Raw genomic sequence first — 27,625 nt, 5'->3', positions numbered from 1 at the left:
ATCACATGTGAGTCAGCTTTAAAGATTTATCCAGGGGATCTGACTTTTCAACTTTTTCTCCAACCAAACTTGGAAACAAAGACTAAAATGAAAGATTTAAATTTGAAATAAAAAAAAAAAGATTTTTGAACAAAAAAGTCACAATTTTAAATTATCAAACAAAAAAATTCTGATACTTTTGGCAACGATTTTTTCTCCCACCCCTAAAGACCACCATGACTCAATGCGCGCCATTTCAGCTTCTTCCTGCTGTATCCATAGCAACAGCAGAAGCAACCAGAAAAACACTCAGAGAGCGCAGACCTCCAAGCATATTGTGATTGTCACCAAGACTTTAGTCCTACTTTAATGTTATATTCCCTTTCAGCAGACTGTCAGCTACTATTTGGTGTTAGTTGCAGGTTTGTACGATAATTTGTTACCTGAAAGTGTTGAAAATTATGATGACCCGGTACATATTTCATATTCTGGATCTTGGTATACAGAATATTTTCAGGATCTGGATCGTACTTTTACACCTGTCAGAAATTATGGTGACCTTGTCTTGTATGAGTCATATACACAAGGTGAAAACGGCCCTATCTCACAATGATAAAGAATCCTTTAAAAAATTCCTGGATCCAGACGGTGATTCAGATCACCTCCAAAATTTAATCACTTCTTCCTTATTCCATTTTGAACATTTTCTGACAATTTCATCACGATCTGTTGGCCACTTTTTGAGCTATGGACAAACAAAAACGTAACCTCCTTGGTGGAGGTAGTAATAGCAGCAACATGTCAGACTTACTGGACTCAAAAGACCAAGTTTCCTTGTGAACAAAACATGTGCAGAGCAAAAATTAATGTTCCTTTGGATAGGGATATCCCAATAGGGGTATACAGGACCAAATATTTGGGTATTAGGGGGGTAGCCCAAGGGTGTAATTCGGAATACAAGCATATTCCATTTTTTCAAAAGGATTATAGGTGTTTCAATGGCCGGGTCATTGCAAATACTCCAAATATGAAAGGGTTAATGACTGTATGTAAAAGTAGGCAGAGATACTATTAGCGTCAAAGAATTTTGTCAGCAGGGCTAAATCCAGCTAATGTAGAGCAATTGGCAATTCTTACTGAGTTATGTCCAGCTTAATATACCTTTATATCCGCTCCATAACACCATCTGACATTTAAAATCAACCTCAAAATTTACATGAGAACCAAGTAATGGGGACAATTTCAAATCAAATTTGTTGTCAATGTCTGTTTTCGCTATGTGATGAAGTGGTTGCTGCATGGGGGTACTGCTGGGTGTTTTGTTTGGCAATTCAGTTAAGTGGGGGCACATGTCAGTCAAGTCCAGGTCAGATATGATGATCAAAACAAACATGATCTGGTTTCCTCACCAGGGAGTTTAGCTAACCCCAAACCTCTCCAAACGTGATCTGTGCAGCAAAGCACAGGAACAGCGAGTGCCCCAAAAGGCCCAGGGCCCTGGCCTGAACAAGCCAAAGTCCTCTAATCTAATTTATGGAAGAAAATCTGGTAGTGTTTTTCTTCTAAGAGGGACATTTGTATATCAGAGGAGAGCTGACTTTATCTCATTGTCTCTTTGAGATGTGTACAGCAGCTAACCCTCTACAAACCCCAGAGTGAGAGGAAAGAGTCGGAAAAAGCAAGACAGCGAGGTAGACATGAGGGGGGGAGTGGGAACTGGGTTTGGCTTCAACAACCTACACTATTGACATCCTTTGGCCCTAAAGCCAAGTAGGCAGCCTCCATGACTGGTTTTGTTTTACACAACCATGATCCTGTTCCTTTGGGGAGAGGGGATCACTTTCACTTCGACCCCTTCCTCACTCTGGCTCCTGAGCTTTCGACTTCAGGCTAAGGGATTCCTTTGGGTCACAATGCCAGCCTCACACTTGAAGAGAGGGGTCATGCAGTGGGGTCTAAGTCAGTTAAAGCAGATTTTGGGGGCTTCCTTCTCAAGAGTAGACCCCTTCTTAACTTGGCCTGAAATGAATGCATTGTTAAACACTAACATATGATAGCGTTTGGGACTCGGAGCCATTTGGAGAAACCTTGCTTTGGGCTTTGGGTAAAATTGATTTTCGGGGAAACCGAAATGATCGTGTGGTATTTTTAATGACTCAATTGTGAGGTGGAAAGATCTTCAGTGTTACATCCAAATACACAAGACACTCTTTCCAACTACCAGGGAGCTGTTGTGTACAAATACTATCTCGTCATGAAGGGAAAAAAGCTGCCCAAATGATCATGTGTCTGAAGCATTTACTCCAAATGTCAAAGGACAAGTGTGTGTTTGAGGTCAGAGCAGGGTCCCACCACTGAGACGTTCGTGGGAGGATGAAGGAAATAATTCCTTTAAATCAAACAGGGAAAACAAAGCCAAATTGGAAACACACTCAGGACACTGAAAAGTCTAGACAAAAGGACGTGTGTGTATGCAATTACGAGTGCAAGCTGCATCCCATTTTCACTGCCTACAGTAGGTTTTACATAAGCCTTTATTGCAAAAAATAACTCAATTACGCCGACTTCTGGTCTACTTTTGTGTCCTGAGCTGTGGGCAAGCGGCAGCTAAATATCTGTGAAACCATCATGGCCAACAGCTGTAAAAATGTCCTCATTAAAAACAGCCATCAAATTCATTTGGGTCCACGCTTGGGTGCAGAGAGCTTCTGGGTGGAGGACTAATGACTTGGTATTTGGGTGTCTTTCAGAAATAGACATGTTCTGTCCATCGTCACAACACCGACGAAAATAAACACGGAAATCCCTGAAACTTCCCCCGATGTGCTGTTTCTGCTTCAGAGACCTCGACGAACTGAACGCCCAAAGCACAGAGGAAAGGTGAAAAGTAGAAAAATCACCGTTTGACTTCCTCTTTCAGTGTGACCACTAACCTTTGTGGTCTTTAACAAGTAAATGGATCCAATTGCAGTAAGTCTGCCAAAAAGAACCAGGACTCCTAATCAATTCCAGACAATCTGCAACTGGAGATTTCGACAGGGCCTGATCATGTTCCACGGTTCAACCTTGACTACAGACCTCCATGGCTCTATATAACAGTCAATGCAATCATTTTCGTGTCAACAGAAGTAATTCATTCCCTTTTTCCAGAGAGCGTTAAGTGTTTGTGCACCGTATTTGAAATGCAGACCTTCTTTCAAACGTTCGGCATTCGCAATATGCCTAGTGGGTAACACACCCTGAGTTTGGCTTTCTGAAAGCAATGGGAAATTTGTGCAGTAAATTAGGAAGGAAGTTATACAAATAATATCTCCTTTATAACCTCACGGTGATGAGACACAGCAACAAGCACAAATCCACAGCTACCAAAATGAGGATTAATGGCTGATATTGGAAAGCGCTGCGTCTTTATCTTTGTCACTCTGAAACTGAAGAAAGGAGGCAGCCAAATCCAGTAATCTCCTTTAATTACAGATGATTACTATCATCTTTTTCTTCTCTCTACTATAATTAGCTTTGACTAAATTTCTTGGTTTGAGGGAAGCACAGTCCATTTTATTTTGATGTAACTCCACTGTACTCTAAATTCTGAGTCACTGGAGACTTAAAATCTCTGACCTTAGTTTAAACAAAGTGAGGGACCTGAAGGGTTTCTAAACGGCACAGAGGCTGAGAAAATCTCAGGTTGTCTAAAACCTGACCTCTTTCTAGGAGAAACTGTCCACAAATCGGCCTTGGACAGGTGGTCTTTAAAGTTTAGTGAGTAGCCTGTGGAGACCTGGAAGCAGTTAAACCTCACAATGCTTAATCCTTGAGATGTGTGGGGTCAGCACGGCTGAGAGTGGAGGGGGCAATAAACACTTATCTTTGAGGAAAATTCCACTTATCATGAAGCCTGTGCTCTTACTTCCTGTTGACAGACTGCTTACAAAGCTTTCAGAAAGCAAAAAGGACTTCCTGATAGTCTTTGGAGATGTCTGCTTTAGATGCAGTGATGCAGCATTGTCAGGATTTAAAACTAACTGGTGCCATGTCTGGTGGAACTGATGACTTACTTGATGCTGATGCACTGGTGGATCCTGCAGAAGGTCTCAAAGATGAAGAGGCGTGCGTTCTCAATGAAGTCCTCAAGGCAAGCGACCAGGAAGAAGTCATTCACAAGAACCTACAAGACAAGAAGCATGTCTTAGATAAGCAGTGTCAACATGGCGTTACAACTAAATGGTAAAATTCAAGAAAAAAAAAAATACTGATGTTAACAGGAATAAGGGAATTGGCCTGGCTTATGAGGACAACTAAGATTAACTATTCAATGAAAAGTTGGGAAAGTAACATCAGAAGTTGTCACTTTGCTCCTGTAAAAAGGCAGAATATCTTACTGGCTACATTTAAGTTAGCAAAGGTTTGTTTTGGCAAAAGTTTAAAGATAAGAATTTGCTTTATACAGTTATAGTAATTCAAACCACTGCAAGGTGCTTCAAATCAACCCGAAATCTAAGAATCCTGTAAACACCACATGAGACAGTTCAGTAAGAACAGATCCAGCCGCAGAGACGACCACAGTGTCTGTGACTTATCACCGGTCATCTGCTCTGGTGGTTCAATGTCAGCTCTGCTGTGCAGGATCGCCAAGTTTCACAACTACACTCATCCAACAATTGTACCATCGCCAGTCCAAATAAACTCACAGATGACAGAGAGTCTTTTCAACCGTCCATGCACAGTATCACCTGTAACTTGTTACAGTAAGAAATACAGTCTTGCTCGGATTCTTTGACGCTACCACATATGGACAATTCATCCACTGCACACGTTCATGACCCAGCTATGGCCCCAGAGGTACCACTGTGTGAAACGCTCCCATTTCTCAGTGCTAGCAACATTCCTACTTTCCATTGAGAGAGTTCACATCACGGGCCTCCATCTTCAAAAGTTCTCTTTGAATGAGCAGCTCGAAAGCCGCTTTCTGCCCAGAGTTCTGCTCGAATGAATCCCAACTACATGGCACTATCAGGAAACGCACATTTCAAGTACGACAGCGCTTATCTAAAGCTGATAAACTTTGAACAGTTGAGTGCTCTAATTACTGTCATCTGGGATTCAGACCACAAAACCCAAGTTAATTCTGAGAGGGGCTTCAGAGGCCTTTTAAGTGTAATCTGAAGGCCTGACTATAGGTAAGGCCTATACTTTTCATTCTTTGACATCCAAGCATCTAACATCTGACAGTGATTCCAGATTTGGTCGGAGTGGGAAAGATACAAAAAAAACTCTGAATGGTAAGAATGGGACAATTTAAACCAAGCTAAACCCTCCATTTGAAAGCACTTGGCCCCAACTGTTGAGCAGGACGAAGTGATCTGCAGACAGGAGATCTGAAACAATACCCATATCTTGCCATTACAGCAATCAGTAAATAAGATGGGTGCCACTAGTCTCAGTGGCTCAAAATTGATGCAATACAAATGCTCATCAAGACAAGAGCCCATCCCAGCGGGGTTTCCATTTTCTCAACCACCCCAACCATCTGTGAAACATCCTCTTTCCACACCAGTAATGCACTTTTTAAAGGTTTGCGTGTGAATATGTGCAGGAGAAGAAAATACATTACTGACTTCAAACAAGACCCATTTTGGGAAAATGTTTGCAGACCATCTCAGGTAATGCATTAAAGGTGCAGTTAAACATTTTTGGAACCACCCACCTTGCTAGACCCGCTTGTGAACTGAGGCAGGTCAACAGAGGGCTTTTGTGCCAACTGGACATGCTCTGATAAGACTGACAGGTAGGCCAGGACTAAAAGCACCTGGAATAGCTTGGGCTCTGACCTGAAAAGGTGGTTGAGCATCTGTTTCAACCACAGAACAGGCTCTGTAAACAGAACCCCATGAAGCAAGGTCAAGACCAACCCAGAGAGCCCCTAAAAAAGTGGATGCAAGTGTTTAACAAGGTCAGTGATTGAGGGCGTGTGTCATGTCTTAGCTGTAATAGGATACAGCTATAATATTGTTGATAGTACATGTCATCATTTGTATACAGCCCCTGGAGGCCTCTGCACAGGAAAAATCTCATTTTCTCTAGGAACATGCTTTGGATTTTTTCTTACCATCCAGAGATTTTTAGAGGGTACAACTAAGTGAAAACAAATCCACCCGAGTCAGTTTGGTTTCAACTTCCTCATTTGTTAAACAGTAATATGGGAAGCTGAAAATTCTTTTTATTAACTTAAAAATATACGGAAACAAAACAGTACCATCAGTAAGTTGCTGACATGATTTATAAACATTTCTCCAGGGAAAGAGCCATTTGATCAGGCCATGTGTTTCTCATTTTAAAAGTTTACTGTTGAAAAGCAAAAACAGCAGAATAACTGAGTTTCTCCTTTGTTCCTCCACAGGTTCAATCTACCTTTAGGGAAAACAGCTTGTGTTAAAACAATAACCTACAAGCTCAGATTATGTAAAACATATAAAGTAAAACACCAGCTCAGACACCTGCCCTTTCTGAATTTCATTACTGTGCCTTGATTCATCCCCAGAGTCTGACCAGCCTTCAAAAACAAGCAGTGCCATCAATGCAGCACAGGGATGAGTTTTATTGCGTATTACTGCTGCATCAAACTGAATGAAAAAGGTTGCAATGTTGTTTTAAAATATTCTCCCCAGTGAACCCAGTGCTTTCACAGTCATCCCATAATCCTCTTTTCAAAAAGGTCAAGTGTTTGGTTTCTGCTGATTTTGAAGAGGTGCTGATTCAACTTTTTGTGTTAACAACTGCATTAAAGTTACAGCCCTGGTCCTATTGCACTGGTGTTTTGTTACGTGCAGTCGAGTTGTGTTGATTGAGTGTTCTGCATATGTTGTGGATCGGTATCGGTGTGATAGAGAGCTCTCTGTCAGTTTGTGGATCTTTGTTGTGAGCCAGGCAGGTAGCATGCAGCAGTTTCATCCAAACCTTTGCCAACGAACCTTTTTGGAAAACGACATCTACCTTTTTTTTTTTTTTTTTTTTATGTTATGCATTTAAAAGTGTGTTGGGTAACTCCTTAGTTTTAGTGCAGTAAGGCTGATCTGCCTTCTTCTGTTGTATCTGTTTTCTTTTTTTATTTGCGCAAGACAGCCAAGATTAATTTATATCCCTTTGCTCCATTTCTTTTGTTCAAGGTGAAAAAGTGTTTTAAAAAGAAAAAGAGGTTGTTGTGTTCAATACTTTAGGCAGTAGCTCACCTGGAGATATTATTTTACTAGAATTTGTTTTTTTTGCATTAACCTATTTTTGAATAATTCATTGTAAAATGTGAGCTTTAGCTCCTTCTGAAGTTTGAGAACTAGAGGAAAAAATATCCTTTTAGACTTCTTGCACACCTAACCACATAGGCGGGTGTAAAACAATAAACATTAAGCATAAATGGATGCTAAAAACTGAACATAGATAATATCAAGTGTGTTATGCTTAACTACAATGGTCAAAAAGATAAAATTGTGCAAGATCCTGCAAGAAAGTATCTCATGGATGCTGTATATTATGGAGGGGTGTTCACTTTGTACAGAATGTCAAAGTGCAAAAAGCGCTTTTACAGTTACTATTCAATGTTTACTTCTCCTGATCCACTCTCACACCAAAGACAACAGTTACATTTAGCATTCACTAACCAAAATTGAAATAAATGCTCCTAATTGGCAGAGCATTGACAAATCTTCCCTCGTAAAAGGAATATCTGCACGCCTCTGTGGAGACTCTGGCTTATGAAGCTTTTGCTGTTATCTTCTTGTCTGATGGGTCAATTACAGGCCACAGTAAAATCTGACAGAGCAGTCTGACAGAGTCCAAGAAGAGCTGTATGCTTCCTCACATGATACAAGGCACAGACCATCAACAGTGTGTCCACACACATTCATATTGATACAAACACTGTGTGAAAGGAGGCCTGACTGGGAATCGCAAAGTGTGGTCCCCAAAATGTTTTCAAAGAGAGGCACAATAAATGTTGTTACTCACCGATTCACACTCTCTGAGCTTCTTCTGAGCACTGTCAAAGTCAAAGTTCACGTACAGGCACTCCACAAACTCTGTGATTGGATCTTTGTAGGTGTAAGATTCCTGAAAAGAGAAAAAAAATATATTTAAATTAACTGATAATGTTAAGTTGTTGCTTTCACTACAGAAAGCATTGTTAAAGTCTACTCATAGCCAACCTCATGGAAAGTGTTAGCAGTGATACTGGGTTACTGGGTCAGTTCAGCATTACTGGCATAGCTCTCTGCACTTTCTGAACACAAAGGGGAATAAACTAGAAGTCTGGTACCTGCTGTATGACTTTCACCAAATCCTTCAGAACCTGCCGACGCTTACGAACATCCTTGTTTGTGATAACTGCTGTGGTCAGGTAACGCAAGATGTGTGGGCACATGGTCTGGATAGCGTTGAGGTATCTGGAATGAAGGAGGATAAAGGTAATAAGACCACAGACAGCAGTCCTTCGAGGACACATAATATAACATTTTGGCGGCATGCTGGGCCGCTGACATTTGGACAGAGAAAGGGCCTTTGCAGAAAAACAGATAAATGTCCCAACAGGACCCTCGCTCCTGGACGTGGCTCCCAGTTTTAAGCCATCTCTTTCAATAGCGTCCTGTGAGAGGGAGGAGGAAAAGGAAACCCAGGCAAGAAGATATAGATCAGTGAGCAGGGACCTGCCCAGTAGCTGAAACTTAATCCAGCAGGGACTGATGTTTCATCTACAGGTCAACTGGCTAAGGTCTGAACACAAGAGACGGGACGCTGTTAGAGGCTAATCTAACCCCACACCAACTCTGGAGACAGCGTTCTGTATTAAAAAAAAAAAACATGTAAGGTCTGCTCACACCAGCTACCAACATTGTGTTTTATCAAGATGGTAATCAATGAGCATTACCTGTCACCAAAACTCCTTATTGGTTTTTAAGTACCTTTGAACTTCGCCCTCCACTCAACCCGAAGCTGACCAAATTAAAACTGAAAAGAGGAAGTTGAGTGGGCCCCTTCAGGTCTCTTATACTTCAGAAAGCAGGAACACATGGAGCTCTGAGAGTGCTCACTTTAGTTTAATTAGCTGGATCAATTAAAGGGACAGGGAACCTGTGGTAGCAGTGATGTTGAGTCTAAAAACAGCAGTGGGCTGCTTGGCAAAGCCATCGTCAACCTGATTTTAGGAGAGCTCGCTCCCTCCCTCTCTTTGTAGTTGTTCAACTCCCGTGGAAGACCACAACGCTCCGTGCTGTGTTCCTGATTAACTTACACCTACTCACTCTCCAGGGGGGGCTCCAATAGCAAGCAATCTTGCATGAGTCACTGTACCATATCTGGGGAGGTGGGGGGACATTTACCCTCGCCCACTTGGGGGAATTTATCTCTTCTCTTGTTTTTTGGAGTTTTGAAACAAAAAGCATCTCTTCTCTGGTTTGCGAAGATGTTTCTGATGCTTCAAGAAATGAAGTTCATATTTCCTTCATGCAGAAGAGGCTGTGGGAAAAACAGGGTCCCTTTCAGGGCTCAGCTAATAAAAACATTTCTTTGATACATCAAATGATAAAAACTTGACCACAAGTGCTTTGGGTAACATGTCATTTGGTGGCGTTTGCTCCGTTTGCACCTGTATCATACTTAGTTACAGAGCAATGTTTCTTTTTAAGTCAGAGCAGCCTGTCAATAATACACAAACAAGTCTTTGGATCAACATCTGCTGACTGCAGGGGTAAGAGAGGTCAAATGCAGAGCTGAAGGCCAGCCACTGGTCACCAACCTGAGCCAAAGGAAGTACTGGTCAAGAGATGGGAAAGGGGAGCCAAGCCTCAGTGGGGAAAACATGAGGTTTCTAGGCTGTGAAACTGCAAAGCACACAAAACTACCTCAGTTTGTCCACACAGATGGTTGGGTGAGCTTTTCATGAGTAATTATTGGGCAGGCCTCCTTAATCATCCACAATAAAATTAAAAACTGAGTAAAATTCAGGGAGCCAGACGTTTGAGTGTGCTGTGTTGTGGTCGCCTGTCATAGAGTCTGTGAAGCCCAATCATCTGTACAGCTATAATAGCCTGCAATCAGATCAGAACAGAGGGCGGGAGCAGAGACATCGGAATGGGCGGTGTGCAAATTTTAACGCTGTGTATAAAGTTTCTGATCTGTGATGCACATGGCCCCGTTCTCCGCCTGGAGAGTAAACAGACCACACGAAAAACACACTTCTGAAACCACTTTAAAATACCAGAAGAGTTCATGAAGAAGCCCACCACCCAAAAAAGTTTCATGAAAGCTTCTCTGAGTTTGTGTTCAAGGATGAATGACTTTTTCCCAGGTTTCTCCAAGAAATATTTATCTGAGAGCTACACTACAATTTCAACACAGTATAAACTCTTTTTAATACAGAATAATGCAAGGTGGGTAAAATAAAAGTATCAAAATACAAAAAGAAACATAAGATGCTTTACTCTCATTGTGAAGTATAATGAAGCAGCTTTGGTTAAACTTAACAAAAGTTAAAAAAGAAGAAAACATGATATCTCTATTTCCAAATTTCAGAAGTAAGGAAAAGTTGACAGTTGGATTTCAGAGTCAAACCTTTTTTAAGACATGAAGACACAAAGTAAATCACAGTTTCTGCCAGCTCAACTTGGCCAAAAAAGTAGTCAAAAAGGAAAAACACACAATTTTTTCAGGGTACAAAAGATCACCAAACATTTTAATTGTGCGTCTGCGTCAAGCTGACTTGTTTGTGTCTACTTCAAATTGAAAGTTTGGTTTAGCCAAATCTCCTGGCCTCACTTTCACCATGACAGAGTAGAACGTCGCCATGGTCCATTACAAAGCTACAATTGATGCTCACTTTGGACCGGGTTAGGTTTTCAAGTTCCATAACAAGCATGAGGTCAATCTGCCTCATTCAAAAGCCAAATTTAGCCAAAAGGTATCAAATTTGCAACTGAGCATTTTAGGACATTTCCACAGACCAAGAGATAAAAACAAAATTTTATCAAGCCACAGACATTTTCTGTTTAGTTGCCCTTACTTTGTGGAAGTGGATCTTATCTCTGTAAATACTTTTCAGCAAAGCCTTCTCAAAGTTTCTGGGTTGTGAAAGTACATGTTTAAACAAGAAACCAATAAACAAAAGCATTTTTTAAAATTGTACAAAATCAAATAAACTCACTGTGGCTGATACAGAAACAGCTCGATGATATTGTCTCTGCCTTTGGGGTGGTTGAAAAAGACAAAGAGAGACCAGTGAATGAGCCATGTCCTCTGCTGGAGAGACTGGAGAGGAGAGGTGACCGACTGCAGAGGACAAACAGAAACAGACAACAGAGAGAAGGAGAGGGGAAATGGAAACAAAAATAAAAGACAGGGTTATAAATATATTTGGACACATCCCACATGCGCTGTCTCTTTGTCTCCACTAAAAGACAATAAATAAATAAGTGTTCTTTCTTCCTAAAGGGCCATCAATCAAACACAGACCACCACTTCATACACTGATCCCAGTTCTTAAGTAGTCAGATGAGCGCATGTGGGCTAGGAAAAAATGCCACAGCAGAGCTGTACTGAGAGTGAAATGTCAATATGAGAGTCTATGTAAGGGAATCTAAAAGCCGTATCAAATTCTGAGAAGTGGGGCATTTACGTTGTTATCGATAGTCTCTCTCAGGCGGGTGAGGTCCTCCATGGCTGCCTCCCAGTTCTGCATCAGGATCTCAGAGGCCAGCTTGCCCCACAGAGAGTTTAGGGCATTCCTGTCTGTAGCTGGGACCTTAAAAAAAAGAAAACAGAGAGGAGACACTGTGAAACCTAAGAATAAACAACACAGAAAGTTACACAGCAAAAAGTATTTGACAGACACATAAGTGATCAAAAGTCGGGTGCACGCTTAATTCAGGAGCGTCTGCATCCAAACAATGTGAGACCAGGCCTGCCACTTCTGGCTTCAGTGGCACTGAAACTGGAGGCAGTTCTATCATCTTAACTGGATAAATGGATTAAATTATGTCATCTTTAGAGAATGGAGCCTGACAGAAAAGAGAGATGAATCGTGACAGACTGTTTAACTTTGAATAAAACCAAATTTGCTGCACTTTTGAGTGGGACCACAATATATAAGTTCATTATACAGTTCAATTCGCTCAGATTACCACAAAGTAAAAGCACATTGCTCAACTTTTATGTATTAGCAGTGAAAACTTAAAATTGATGTCTGCATCACAGTTTACTGTGGGAGCAGTGCTAAAGCAGGAAAATACTGCTGAGTATTGAAAGGACAATTCAAATTGTGGCTTTTGTTTGCAGTTGTGTGTAATACAGCAATGATTCAGGGTTAAGTGTGATCACAGAAAACACAAGAGATAAGAGCAGACAGTTCATGCTCAGAGATATCCTGCCTTTAATTATCAGTACGAGCAAACCAATCTTTGAAAATTTCACATCATAGCACAGTATATTCATCCTTGAAAGTATCAGAGGCTACAATCACTGGTCACTGGTTCGACCACTGGCCATGACCCTTCGCTGCATGCCACTCCCCTCACTCTACCCCCCACACTTCCTGTCTCTCTTTAGCTGTCATTGTCAATAAAAGACAAATTTTCCCCTAAAAGAGCTTTAAAAAAAGGAAGACTGGTAAATGTAAGGCAGACAGTATTAACAAGTCCTGGAAGAGGTGTGTGATAGGAGGATATTAGATTGTGAAGGAGTTCGGCAAATCCAGAGACATCTTCACACACTTAGGCCCCGTTTACACGGAGACTCCCGCAACGATTCTTCCTTTGCGTTTTCAAAAGCCACCCGCGTTTACATGAGGACGGCGTGAAAACGATCCGCGTTCATACGACTCCAGGAGGAGAAGTCTCCTCTTCTGTTCTTTCTTTTTCTGCCGTTTTGTTGTGTGAGACGGTCGGCAATCCAACCATAACGCGCATTACCGCCAACTACTGGCTCAACTTGAAACGTGGCTGAGCGCGGAGCCTTCACCTGAAACTGCGAGTGCGCATGCGGTGACGTCAGCGTTTCACCCTGAGATGCTCCGCTCTGTGTTTACACGAAGCTGGATGGAGGAGCGGATTCAGATCTTTCCACTCTGGGGAGCGTTTTCAAAAGTTTGCGTTTTCACTGAAAACGCAACGTGGTCTCGTCTAAACGGAAGGCCAAAACGCAACGAAATGTTTGCGGAATCGACCGTTTTCGGCGTCGTGTAAACGGGGCCTTAAAGTACACTGCATAGATGACAAACACAAAGGGAGAGAGTCACACTGTAACAATAAAAATCAACCTACTCTTACTCATTGCTTCAAACAAAAAATCCATATTGGTTATTTTTTTTAATACTTCTTGAATTATAGGTGAATAATAAAAAAAGGCAGAAAGAAATGACAGGACTTCTACAACAAATTTAGCCTGTATAAATACAACAGGCCTGCTGTTGGGTTTGAACTGCTTTTCTGATATCATTACATCACCACGTGAATGACACTGCTTTAGATCTTACTAGAGAGAGAAATTCCTCCAAGGAACACTTGGGTATCATTTGTTAAAGTAACAGTTAACTGCTGCGTGCTGCCTCAGAACCACAGTCAAGTAAAATGAGCTTAAAGAGCTAACTGTTATTTAATAAAAGTGCACTCAGTGGCATTTTTTTCCTTTTTAACTAATGTTAACTTTAGAATAAAGCAACAATTTCAGAAGTAGGCACTTTTTGACAGCAATAACTTTTCTCAGGAAAAAGGAAGCTTTAAGGAACTATAATTATGACAAAGGAACCAGTGGCTTAATTTAATACTGATTGCTCCACACCTACAAAAGTCTCCGCTCAGTAGGCATATTTTTCAAAAGTCCAGGAACCCTGGAACCCTAGCTTGAAAACTATCTAAAACAAGTTACAAAACTGTATCTTTATTAGAGCCCGACCGATTAATCAGTCAGGCCAATCAGGCCGATTGATCGGGCCGATTATGCCTGTCACCGATTAATCAACATCGGCCAAAATGTAGCTGATTATAAAAATTTTTGCTCCACGGAGATTCTGTCGCTCCTGCTCCTGTGTGTCTGTGTGTTGGGCTGCACACTGCCCGAGTGCCCGCCCCCGTCCACCATTATCTAATGTAAGACTATAGAATGGCGTTTTAATGTCGTGTTAGTTGCTTTTTTGTGAGATAAATGCTACTGTTAATTCATATGTCCACCATTATCTAATGTTATTGTGTTTACAGCTTGTTATTATTTATCATTGGTTTACACTACAGTTCTTATGTTGACAGTTTTATAATCTAAGTTCCTTGTTTTAATTTAATAGTGTTCTGTCTCTGTCTTGAATCATATGGGTATTATAATGATTTGTGATTTTATACAGTATATATCCTGTGTAAATCAATGAATTTATTATATATATCAGCCGATATATTGGATATTGGTCGATGTATCGGATATCGGCTGATATATTGGATATCAACTTTTTTTTGCCCCCAGTATCGGTATCGGCATTGGCCCCAAAAATCCCATATCGGTCGGGCTCTAATCTATATTAAAGATAAGTGGGTGCACAGAAGCACACAGATGGACACACAAGCTGAGTTGAGGCAGGAGTTCAAAAGACTGTACAAAAGCAATAGTTTCCAGAAAACAGACAACATGAAGACAACAGTGGGCCATGAAAATCAATCAGATCTCCCAGAAAAAGTTCCTGGAACTACTTGTGGTGAAAATGCAGCCATCCACACTTTTTTGTTGAATGATAATTGTACTCGGTACAAGCTAGTCAAATCAAACTCAGGTTAAATCTCTTCATGAAGATACTTTGGCCGAAATGGTGTTACATTCTTTTTTCTTTGAGGATTGTGAAGATTTTACCACCGGTAAAATTACACCTAGGGTGGGCACAGTGTTTAATTTGTTGCAACAGTTTAAGTAATGAAAATGTTAGTAACAATAATCTCCCACTATTACCCTTGATAACTCCAGACAAGTCTGTCGTTATAAAAAGGTTAGTAGGTTGAAATATGAACTAACTCTAACAAGACACATCTTTGAGAGCATAATCACTCTCCAGAATGTTGCAGGTTACTGTTTCTGATTTCCAGAACAGACTAACACAAACAAAAACCAAGTCAGGTAATGAAACACAGGTTGAGAAAGCCTCTGAACCTCAGCAGGGCAATCACTCTGAAGTGGACATCGGACTACACCCTTAGGCTCATGGGAAACTCTGTGCCACAGTGGTTCACGATAACACCAAACACCAGACGCAGTGACATGAGTCAAGCAGGAAGTCAGGGTGGGTGTCTGCAGAGTGGCCAGAGAAACCTAGATCCTAACCACACACCCCCGTTCATCGTCGGACAACCGCTTAAGTGGACTGTGAGACACGACAGACGCACGAGGAAAGGAAACACTAAAAAAACAGGTTTCCGCTGGAACCCCACAAATTGGTTGGATTATTCACAAATAAAGTTGTTTTTTTCAAACTCAACAAAGACTTGGTACACTCTGATATCACATCAGCAAGCAGCTCAACAGGTAGAGGAAAATATTTGGGAAATCTTTCACTTCAAAGGAGAAAACAGATTTATAATGTGACCATCCTTCAGTCAGAGCACAGGTCTCTTTTTTGATCAAAGAGAATGACTCAGGTCCATCATGAATGACTTTTTATGAGTGCAGAAGTCACAAGAAAGATCAGTATTGTAAGATCAGGAGGAAAAAAAATCAGCTCTCCTGCCAGTATAAAGGTCAGCATTTCATCTGCTGGAGTGTTTTGTTTTGTTTGTTATTTTTTTCCCTCTCTTGGAAGTCCCAGCCTGCTACGTTTGGCTGACCTCCAGGTCATTATGGCAGCTTTCTACACACACACACACTCACAAACACACACAGTCTGGCTTTCACTAGTGGCCACGCTAGAAAAGTTTCAGTACCTGGGTTTTTCCAGCAGTTACCTTGAGTTTCCATTGGTTTGTGAAATGGGCACATTTTCGCTGACTGACCAGCAACAATAAATTTACTGTGCTGGGGATCCGCCGGGATACTCAATCTTTATTCTTAACATTCAATCCCTGCATTAAGTGATGATATGAATAAGTTGCTCTTTTCGGACAAGGCCACACTGTAACAAAACCTGAGGCATGGATTTTGCAAGGCTGGCTTCCTTCGTTTAATTGACTGGGTTTCCCACGTTAAATGACTTTATGGTGCCTCACCTCTCCCAAGGAGGGGGGGGTAGAAGAGGGACTGTGAGGATGGGAGGTCCACAAAGCACTGAAAGAAGGGAGAAGGAAGTGGTACACAGACTCAGACTAATGAAATCCATTTCTACCTTTTCCCCTTCTTAAAAGCTTCTTGCATTGTCAGGAGTAAGTAACAGATATCTAGTTACAGTCTGATCTAGCTGGAACTTAAAATAAGAGGTTTGACAATTTGAGGGGTACAGAGAAAAAAAGTCAGTCCTGGACCTCAAACAACATACTTCAATTAGAGCAATTTTGGTTTATTTAGAGTGAGTTGCAAAGCCATAAACAACTGTTGTAGAAGAAGTAGGATATGTCCAATGGAACCTTTTGAAGACTTTTCTGAATGTGTTTTTTTTTCTTGTGAGGGGGGAGTGGAAAGCTTGGGTGAATTACCCGTCATCTTGTCTCGGATGTAGCTCTTCCTTCCACAGATTCGAGCAGATCAGTGAAAACCCCATCAGATGAAGTACTCAACTGCTTTGGGTTAGGAAGATTGTTTGTAGCGCAGAGAGTTCATCATTGCTGAACTTTTGCCAGGTTTTTTCAGTAAGGGACACTCCGGCATAGTAAATGTGCATGACTAGTCGAAGTCACTGACATCCCAAAGACGAGAGGCGACGCAGTGCAGTATCAAATGCCGATTAGACTGGGAACAAAGGATGCTCTTAATGTTTTTCACTCTAATGAACAGACAAAAAATGTTGATTTTATTCTTTCTCATTCTTTCAGGGCTGGCTTTGGCACGAGTCCTAGCTGTACCGCAGAGCTAAATGCTGAACCAAAGACACACAGAAAGCAAAAGAACAAGTGAGTGACACTTGGAAACCACTCACTATTGGTTCCACGGTCATTATGGGCCATTCAGTAAAGTTGAACTTACTAACACTTGATGCAAGATAACACCAAAGAAGTCAAAGCACAGCTAAATCTCCACTGGAAACTGGGTCTTCATTTAAAAAAGGGAACAGCAATCAAAAGCTCCTCCGCACATGAACCCAGGTCCTCTGGCCACAAAGTTTACAAAGTTACTTGTTCACACGTCCCTCACTGCAGGATATCTTCCTTGCTGCACAAGGGTGATGGTGGAGTGACTCCAGCAGATAACTTTGCCTCCATCAACCTCTGATGTTTTCATCCAGTTACTTGTCGCTCTTCCAGGGCTCACATGGATTGAGTAATATAAACATTATCACCTCCAGCCAATTGCTTGTGGTGAATTTTCTGAGTATTTCCTGCTGCGTTCTCACAAAAGCCTACCCTGACTGCATGCAGGGCTGGGTAAAGTTGGGGAAAATTGGGGGAATAACTTAGATGTGACTCTGAAGCAGTTTCAGAGAAAGCAACAGACCCAACTTTGGTGCTGGTCCTTTTGCAACTGTTAAAATCTCAACGCTATGACACTGTAAAAAAAAAAAAAAAAAACTCTAGTACTTGTGGTAGTCTGTTTCTGTAGTTTTCTGTTCATTTATTCAGTCTGGGTTTCTTCCTACAACATACAGGTGCAGCTTAAAAAAAAGGGTTGTCATGAAAATGCTGTTGAGGCCCTGGTTGCTTTAATTGGAGGTTTCAGCTTGTGTTTCTTCTTATTCATCCTTATATAGAAGAATTGCATACAAATTCAATACCGCTCAGGTAAATAAACACATACAACACAACGAGGTGAGGTATTTATCAGTACAGTTATGTAGCACTGTTGTTTGAAACGTGACAACAAGTAAACAAAAGTTTGGACCGTACATCAGTAGCCCGTTACATGCAGCGCTATTAGCAGCCCAGTGCTACAACATTTCCATAGGCTAATGCCACAACAGGCGAACTGTCAGTTTGTACAGTAGTTTAACATCCGTCCATATGAAACACCACTGACAGCACGGTGCAGTGAGACGTGTCTGTAATGTTCAATGTTCGTAAATCCTGGTTATGTCCTGCCAGTCATCTACCAATCAGAGCTAACGTAACCTCACTCTTCATTTTATTGATAGACTCTAAAGTTTGAACAGACCACTGCAGAATGACTGCTGACTGTGGGTTGGAATGGACATTATCACTAACAGATTAGCCCCTGTATTAGCCTTTAGCTTGGGCTATATCACTCTCCTGTTCAGCTTACTTCTGCTCTTCTGTCCTTTTTCTACCAGTCAGGCTCCAGTGTCCACCATCACTACAAAATTAATCACAGAAATCGTTTTCAGCAGAGAAAACACAGATCTCACTTCTCACTTCTAAACTTCGTAAGCCGGCGTGGTGTTGTCATAGAGACTTAGACGTGCCTAAAATCAATCTGGTCTTGCCTGACCCGTTCAGGAAGCTAGCATTTCGAAATAACCTATTTTGGTACTGGTAATCTCACTTTAAAGTGTGAATTACTTTTTCAAGATCACTTAGAAACTCTTCACAGCCCCTTTAAGGACTGCAAAAAAATTTCAACACAGGAAAAAGGCGGCAACAACAGATTGCTGAGCCTTTTTATTGGTATATCCTCCACCTCAGTCCATCCTGATAATGTCAGTGAACTAAGCCTCTAAAGTTTTGCAGGACAGGTGATTTGTGATGTCTGAGAGGCACTGTGTTCCCCACTGTGTCACGTCATAAACCACAGGGGAACACAGCGATACAAAGTGACGGGAAATAAGCCGCAGGATCAAGTCAACAAAACACTGGCACCTGCTTACAACTTCTGTGAAAAAAACATTCAAACCTCAACATCCACAAGTGTCTCAAAGCTCCCACTGTCCTGGAAAACTCATCACCTCACAGTTGCCACTACCTGTAGTAATTTATAATGTCTGTAATCAAAGAGATCATCTCAGAAGGTACATCAAATTACATGGGGGGACCAAACTCTACAATGACTCAGTCTCTGTGTTTAGTCTTAGTAGTCCACAGACTTTTTAGTGGAACAGCACAGAGTCTACTTACCGCCTTTTTCATCTTTCACTCATTTCTGAGGGTAAAAAGAAGACAAGCTGCATGTGCCAGAAGTAAGGCATCAAGTCTCTGTGTTTACAGAGGAAACAGGGAGTGTGCATATGGACTAACAATAACACTTTCAGTGCTCTCCATGGGCTGTAATTATCTTTTTCTGTAGTATTTATTGGCATTTGTTGGCATTATTCAAATTTAGAGCTCAGATGACTTCATGATTAAATCAAACTCTTTTGCTTGTCTTCTTTGACCAGCTCATCATTTAAAACTCAGGAAAAGAAGGGGCAGGCTTGTAAAGACAGCCCTAAATAATCAATGTGCTCATCCTCCTTTAATCACCTTGCAAAATGTGCGTAACCCTCCTGATGCAAGGCATAACTTAAGCATGCCATACGCACAGAAGTCGTGACGAGGAGCTTTCTGGCTGAAGCACTCAAATCAATAAGCTGTCTACTGAGGCCCGCCCCGTGAAGAGACTACAGACAGATTATGCAGTCCGCCACTGATCACTTGGCCCAGTAAAAGATCCTACTCAAGTCTTAGGGCAGCAGTCTCCTCTTAATACAAAAGACGTGCAAGGAATTGAAGAGGCAATGACGTAAGCTCTTCACATTCAATTACTTCTAAGTGTTCTTTTCCTCTCCTATGCAACACTGGCCTTCTGAGGAATTAAAGCAATCTGGCTAACATAATGTGATGTTCAGTTTTAATATGTCAGAGAAATGCCTTAAGCCAGTAAATAAATGAAGACAGTAAAATACTACAGACACTGTCAAGTGAGGTTAGGAGAGAAGTTATCAGGGAACATGACCGTTAATGTTTACTGGTGTTGAATGTCACTGACTGAGGCAGTAAACTTACCAAGACACGGAAGAAGTAGAGGTACTCTGCTGCGCCGGAGTAGTTTCCACACTCATACTGGAACTTTGCGTATCTGTACAGCGTGTCCAAGTACTCCTGACGAAACTTCAATAGAAAAAAAAGGTGAACTGATGTCAGACTTGGTAAAACTTTGGTGTATTTCCAAATCAAACATTGTGCATGCTGTGCAGTTTTTGATAGTTGTGGTGCCTGAAAGAAATCGTACTTGTGTTTCAAGGTTAAGGTGAAGAACTGACTCTGTCTCCTGTCATTGTTACCACTTGGCACATTTAAGTTTAATCTTACATTCATTTGGAGTAATGTACTTTTCCCGCTACGGTGGTAGACCACTACTATATCATCTAAAGGGATGTTTTTGCAAGGACTGGCAAGAGAATATTTAACTTTTGAGACAAATCTGCCAGGAAGTGGTCATGTGAACTAAATTTGAATTGCATATGTATATATAGGGCTATCATTTTAAGCCTTCTAGCTTCCTATATATAACTGTCCTTCCTGCTGTTTAGTATCTCGCAGCAGTTGCCCTGACGTCAGTGCTCAGTAGAACTGTTACAGCAAGCGGGAGCAGTGGGCCGCCCAAACCTTTCCCACAGACTGCTGCGAGGCCCACAGCCTGGGCAGAAAGGAGGTGCACTGAGGACAGCCTGCAGGTCAGCGGGATACCGGAGTGGGAGGGGACCAATGTAGGGGAGAGGAAGAAGCCAAACATCATGGTAAATATAGAACCTCCAGCATTCTTGCGGCTCTATCCACGAGTCCCGAGCTAGTCCGTTTATTCTTAACAATTCACCACAGAATGTAAATGTCCACAGAATTTGTGCAAGCCATACAAACCCCCAAAATGAGTTAAGAGTTTTGGGAAGTAATTCTGCGTTTCTCTACTCGGCCTTCCCCTCCCACTTTGCCCCTAAAACAACCATGGGTTCACACAAGAGCCATGGGAAATGCAATGAAGAAGTGAGATGTCAGCAAATGAGGCCAACTTACGTTATGCTTTTCTGCTAAATACTCAAAGAGCATTCGTCCATCTCTGCAAGAAGAAAAAGAAAAAAGAAAGACAGTTTCTGGAGTTAGAGGTCATTTAACTTGAGTTGCTATTTGGCTGCCCTCCTGGTGTTACGCATCCTATTCAGGTAGATTTTCCACATCTGCTGGAACTCAAGGGCTGCACAGAAATGAACACCATTTGACTTTTAAAACAGTGTGATAGTCTGTTTGTGACATTTGGTTTGGCTACTTCAAATTTTTGCTAGCCATGTCTAGCAATTTAGTGAGGAAATAAGTCTCTGTGTCCTCTTGGCTTTATCAAACACAAAGGAAAACTATGACTGAAATATTCACACTAAAACTGTATTTCATTATTCTACCTGCAAACTAAAACCTGGTTTCTAAACACTGATTGAAAAGATATGATTATGAGATACATATGGAGTGTGAATCAAGTGGGTGTGCATTTATTTGAAGGCATGTCTTTCATGTGAGCGACTTTTTAGGCCAAGGCAGGATTTTTCTGCTTCAGAGAGGTCCTATCTGCTGATGGTCTAGATAAGGTCTTGGATGAGTTCTCCACTGTGAGGAATGTCAGCCTGCTCTTCATTGCTGTAACACAGATCCTGATAGTAAATCTGAACCATTGGCCATACCATACATGTCAGTAAAAATTCCATTACTTTTAAAATATGTGTCTGGCTGCATTGCAGATGCTGTTCATAGACAGAAAATAGGCAAAATATTATCAATACCATGTCCGGGACTTTATTTTGTTTTACAAAACATTATGAGATCTGGATGAGAGGCAGCTGTTGTCTGAGATGCTGTCAACAAATGGACACTGACAAAGTCTGCACAGCATTACTGCCACCTTCTGCACTGAAAAGTCAAGAAGCCATCAGCAGCATGCTGACTTCAAACCTCAACAGTGGTTTTCAAGGCCTCAACAACTAACAAGATAAGCTTGAGATTGAGCTAACAGAAGCCATAATCATGTGTCTAATCAGGACAAATTGTTCATAAAACAATATCATCATGATTATTTTTGATAGCTAGGCTTTATTTCTGGCTACACAACTTCACAACCCAACAGTTCAACAAGCAGCACTGAGACCGATAGGTTCCATTACCCTGTTAAATACTTTGTGGATCTCTGTGTATTAACCCTAATTTAAAGGGGTTCAAATGGCAGCCCATTTCAACCACTGGATGATCCTCTAATCCAGAAATAATGTTTCAAACTTTGACTGCATCATGTACTACTAAGGCCACAGCAGGGAATAAACCAATGCATGTTCGCTGGCTTCCCAGCACTTCTTTATCCATCACAGATGATGTTCCTATTGTTTTACAAATTGACTGGTGTGAAGAAAACAATACATAACTGAAAACAGACACATTTTTTGTTTTTGAAAAGGACGAATTGCTCCTTACTACGCACTGATAGCAAACTAACAACACAGTGACGTGTTTTCAATGACAGCAGCGACCATCAGGCTTCAAATCTCAAACAATGTGTCCTCAGTAAACACGACAGTACAAACTCAAAGCTGAAATTGAGGAAATGCATTAGACTACCTGTGCAAATCTTTCCAAGAAATAAATAAAGACTAATTTGGACTAATCTAATCACTCCAGATAGTAAAACAGTCTCAATATACATAACTATTAGCATTTCTTTTTTCCTTTTCCTGCCTTTTTAAGTGGGCAAGAAATGTTCTTTACAAAACTGGGGTGACATCATTACAAGGAAACATAGAAAGAGTACTGAGTTATCTTGTGGGGAAAAAAATAATTACAATTATTGTTGATTGTAGGGGTTAAGAGGAGTTAGTTGAGTGGGCTGACATGGGCATAGCTGATTCATTAACCCGCTCCTTGCAAGAGATTAGGAATGAAGATATTTTAGGTGAGTAAAGCCAAGAGACAAGAAAATAACTAAGAGGGTAAAGTTTCTCTGTTTGTGCATCACTTTTTACATCGTGTCAGACGTCTCAGGTCAAATCCTTTTTATTTGTTTATTAACAATAACTATCTAGTACAACTCTTTTACTTGTCTTTGCTGACTTCTCCCTGCAAAAGCCTGAACAGGATCTACTTTTGCAAAATAGGCAGGTTAGTCGCCTCTACAAAACTCTTGATTTTAATGATACACTTTGTTTCTGTTGTAGGTTAAATATAATCCAGAATCACTACAAGTAATATAAAGAATACCTTAGGTTTTTCCACCTCACTAAGCCCAATGATGCATGACTTGACATGATCCAAGACAATATCTTGTAGAAAAAAAAAATAGAATCACTGCTCAGAGCAAAAAGGGGTTTTACCTGGTGGACTGCATCTGCCTCGTCGTTTCTGGGTCCTCAAACATCTTCACAATGGGTTCAGTCTCTGACTGCAGCTGTTTGAGCTGGGCCACAACCTCTGTCCTCTTCTCTCTAAGAGCTGAGACCGAGACGAAAATGAAAGTCATTAGTTATAGCGAAAATATAACATGATGCTATAGCTGCACTTCTGTACAGAAAGCCGTGTAAAATGTTTACAGCTAAATCCATTTGGAATCAAGTTAGAGCAGCACGGTAAACCTTTATGTTTTGTTTTAGGTGTTCTGAATGTGCAGCTATAGAACTGTAGATACTGTGTATGCAATCACCAAGGGTTTAAAAAACTTACTTTGGGGAATTTCCTTGTCGGAGAAAAGGCTCCTGTGCACATCCATGGCAAAATCCACCATGTTTGTGTCACTGAGGAGGTCCAGTTTTCCATTAAGAAGCTCCTCTTCATTGTAGATCTAAGAGACACGGCCAATAATACAAAACAGAGTTGAGGCAGATGTTTTGAATATGTTCGGTTCAATGTTATAATCTACAGAAAGGCTTTAGGGCAAGTGTTTGAGTGACTGGTGTATTTTCTTTTTATTATACTTATTTCAACAAGGCCCTAACTATTAGCATAAACAGCATTTAATCTACCATTTTCCATCAAGCCTCCTTAAGGTACTTAAATGGGAAGTGTGTCACCAGCACAGTGTGAAGTATCAATGGGGGTTAAGGGTCAGAACTAGGATCAGGTTTACGTTAGGTACACACTTTCTATCAGAGAGAAGTCCAACAGAACAACCCAGATCATGTCAAAGAGGCACCGTGGATGATGAAACAAAAAAAACAAACTAGTTCGAGCTCATGAAAGGAGGGTAAAGGCATCCCAGGCACCGTTCTTTTGAATAGACCCAAACAGGACAGACGGAAGCAACTGAGCCCGGGTGAAAGTGTCTAACTTTGAAAGTAACTTGGACATTAAACCCTTCAGAGAGGGGGTTAGGAAAGGGAGATGTTTAATGTGGGCCCACTTCGATGATGAATGATTACTACACTGTCACATATTGTTAACCGCGTGGTTTATTCTGATACGGTGAAGCCCGCAACAATTAAATCACACACTTCCGAATCAATCTTTTCAAATTGAAAACTCGGTGCCAACATGCATCCTACAACCGTATACGATATAGTATGTTATAACTATTTCTTGTGCTTGAATAGCGATTCTCCGATATACAGATGTAACTTAACGTGAAAAATCATTGTTTTCTCGTTAATATATATTTACTACGCCAGCTCCGGCTTTTACTTTGAAAGCAGGGCCAAAGGTTTCCGGCTACAAGAGCTTCAACTGTTGTCCCTTTACACGGCTTTAGAAAATGTGGCAAACTCCCCCGCGTATGCTGTTCCTTTAAACAGTTTCTAAGCAGAATATAGGCTCTAAAAACCACTAAAACCTGCACCGAAGCGTTTCAGCTTTGTTATAATTCATACCTCTTTGACAGACAAGAACTCCAGAAGAGGGAAAACAAGATGACGGTCCAAAAAGTGAGCAATTTTGGTGGTGAGGTCGTATTCCGCCATCTTTGCTCCGGAAAAAGGGAAGTGAACGCGGGTTCCTGCGTTTTACGTCACGGGGAAACAAGCCAATCAGAGGCATTCTCAGTATCCTCAATGAGATAAACTGGTGAATCGTTGGGATGCTGATATTGCAGAACAACTACCATATGTTTGGAAAATAATCTAATTGCGTTTTTTTTTCGGCCAATCTTGCCATTGCGGTTTAGCATGGCATTTTTCCTCTGCATTATTTCCTTAACACAAGCATGAAATCACTCTACACTGATACAATCACGGTAGAATATTGACTGATGCATTTTACTTTAAGCCCTGTAGACGTAATATAGCTACTTGTCATTCATTACCTAAAATAAGATAAGAGAAAAGAACAAGCACTGCAGAACAACAAGCCTGGTATGAACAATAACATGAAATATAAACATGAATCCTCTCTTCTATGAGTCTTACACTATATAAAGTGCAGAAATTTAAATAAAACCAAATCTCTGGTTCAACCACTGAAATATGACAACATGTGGAAAACACTTTTTATATAAAATGAAAAACTGTATGGAGCTCTGTAGCTCATGATGCTCCAGATGTAGCTCATAGACACAATGCTATAATTAAAAAAAATCAGGATTGTTTCACTAACTTTTTCATTTCTGGACTCTGTCTAAGTGGTGTATTCACAATATTGAAAATACTGCATCAGTATTTATCCACTCTGTATTTTTTTGCAGATGAAAGCTGAAATGAGAATTTATTCAGAGGCTAAGAAGTTAGGAGAAATTTTTCATAAGACTCCAGATTGGATGTTCATTTCAAATAGAATATTTATTTATTTATTTATTAATTGCAATATCCCCCTTATTATAGCTACAGAGCTGTACGTATTGCTATGTTTGTAATGCTTTACTTCCAAAAAGTTTTAGTGTTATATTAGAGTCTTTGAAGCCCTTCATAACCATAACAGGTGATTTCTATTTTAATAATTTATGTGAAATATATATTCATAATGTAATTATTAGAAGTACTTCAGGAATTTGACATGGAATGAGGTCTTGGTATACATCTCAGCTGTTGCAGTGACACATAATAAACATCCCTGATGTGGACAAATTGAATAGAATACTAATGATATTTTACCCATTCACCCCTGCTCATGAATGGAAAATGTGTTTTAATGGCCTCTCAGAAGGATGCATGACTGTGACTTGTAAACCTTTCAAAGTTCCTACAATTTCCACATTGTGTTGTTACAGTGAAACATTTCAAGTATAAAGAGGGATCCACATGAAGGTTTTGTTGAATTTCAAAACATAGGCTTTCCTCCAGACACCACCAATATTTCTCCTAAAAGCCTGTGTGACTTCTTTATGGGACGGAAAACCATTTTTGGGCAAACATAGTCACCATGGATCCAACCTTAAGCTCCTTCTAAACTCTTAATGAAAACAACCACATCATTTCCAACTAGTTGACTTTTCCACAAGGTTAGAATGTCTTCACTGTGCATCTGAACTATCTTCCTCTCTCTTTCCTCACCTCAGCAGATGTCTCATAAAGGTGCTCCTCTGTAAGCCATACCAGGCCAACAACTGCCAGTAACAGCTTCTCAATGGCTCATCTCTAATAGGTTTAAGTAAAACCTTGTTCTCCTCACAACCACCAAGCACTGTCTAGTATCCTTTCACAATTCCTCCCTTATTACCTCTCCCCCTCATTTTTTACTCCCTCTTCTCCGTCGCCTGACAGCAGGTAGAAATGACTCATAAACAGACACCACTCACTGCGGCCAGTAACTGTTTTACTGGGTGCCTCTGACACAGTCAGCTCTGGCTCAGCGACAGCGCGCTTAGATTAAAATAAAATAAAACACAGCCCTTACTCTGCAGGCTGTAGCTGCCTTTGTGTCATCTGCTTAATTTGAGGAAATATTTTTTCAATAAGAAAGAGTCACATAGTCATTAGGTGAGTTTGGCACGTTCCATATGGAAATGTATCTCTTTTTCATCTTGGTCATTCAGTGACTTACTGTATATCGAATAATTAAAACTCCAGCCAGTTTGGCTGCCGTTGAGTTTGCTTTATAAGGTCAAACAGAAATACTTCCTCTGTTATTGTTTTTATGGGTTTCCTTCGATGTTAGCAGCCATGAAGGTACCTTGTGTACTTTTCATACAACTGTTTCTTGTTCTGCAAAGTATGAACTCCACATGCTTCTTCAACTTTTCATGGAACTACAACTTTTTTTCCCCATTTTTTTTTTTTAAGAACGCCACATACTTTTCAGAAAAGGTTATACTTTGGCACTTAGGTCACTATGGGGCCTCACGGGGCAGGTATTTTTGTTTTTTTCAACTAAAGACAGGCTTATTTTTCTTAAACGGGAGAACAGTTTTTCTTCGTTAATACATCTGCAAATTAATGAAATGATTATTTAAAATTAAAATCACACCAAATGGGTTTTATGACACAGCAGGTCCGTTGATTTGTGAAGGATCCATTAATTTGTATTGTGCTGATGCTCAGTACAAGTTCCCAAAAGAAATATATAAAAAAAGACACATCAACTTTCAAATTTATGTTAAAATCTCTCCGTTTTAAGTTAGCTTTTAATTTAGGATTTTACTGTTGTTTTTGTTTGATTTAACGGTTATCTGTCTGTTTCTTTTTAAACATTGACTTAAACAATAATACAGCATCTTTGAGTCCTGAAAAGTGCTC

The 27,625-nt window shown here is 40.6% G+C and overlaps 1 protein-coding gene across 1 annotated transcript in view; it reads right to left on the bottom strand.

The window, feature by feature from the left end:
• The window catches only part of LOC141801303 (eukaryotic translation initiation factor 3 subunit E-A-like), a 29,883-nt gene extending 4,914 nt beyond the window's left edge, over positions 1-24,969 (bottom strand). Inside the window, exons 1-10 of the mRNA XM_074684298.1 lie at positions 24,830-24,969; positions 23,691-23,808; positions 23,345-23,462; positions 21,015-21,057; positions 20,007-20,111; positions 11,636-11,761; positions 11,165-11,289; positions 8,285-8,411; positions 7,978-8,079; positions 4,035-4,144 (exon numbers count right to left, since the gene is read on the bottom strand). Coding sequence (XP_074540399.1) covers positions 4,035-4,144; positions 7,978-8,079; positions 8,285-8,411; positions 11,165-11,289; positions 11,636-11,761; positions 20,007-20,111; positions 21,015-21,057; positions 23,345-23,462; positions 23,691-23,808; positions 24,830-24,919 — 1,064 coding nt within the window. The 5' untranslated portion in view covers positions 24,920-24,969. The remainder of the gene's footprint in view (positions 1-4,034; positions 4,145-7,977; positions 8,080-8,284; positions 8,412-11,164; positions 11,290-11,635; positions 11,762-20,006; positions 20,112-21,014; positions 21,058-23,344; positions 23,463-23,690; positions 23,809-24,829) is intronic.
• Positions 24,970-27,625: the final 2,656 nt, after the last annotated feature.

The sequence above is a fragment of the Halichoeres trimaculatus genome, unplaced genomic scaffold, assembly GCF_033239565.1.
Source record: "Halichoeres trimaculatus isolate MK-OKI-2021-1 unplaced genomic scaffold, fHalTri1.1 fHalTri1_scaffold_12, whole genome shotgun sequence".
NCBI lineage: Eukaryota > Metazoa > Chordata > Actinopteri > Labriformes > Labridae > Halichoeres > Halichoeres trimaculatus.
Note: the sequence above shows the minus strand (reverse complement) of the source record. Positions and strands in the feature narration are given on the sequence as shown.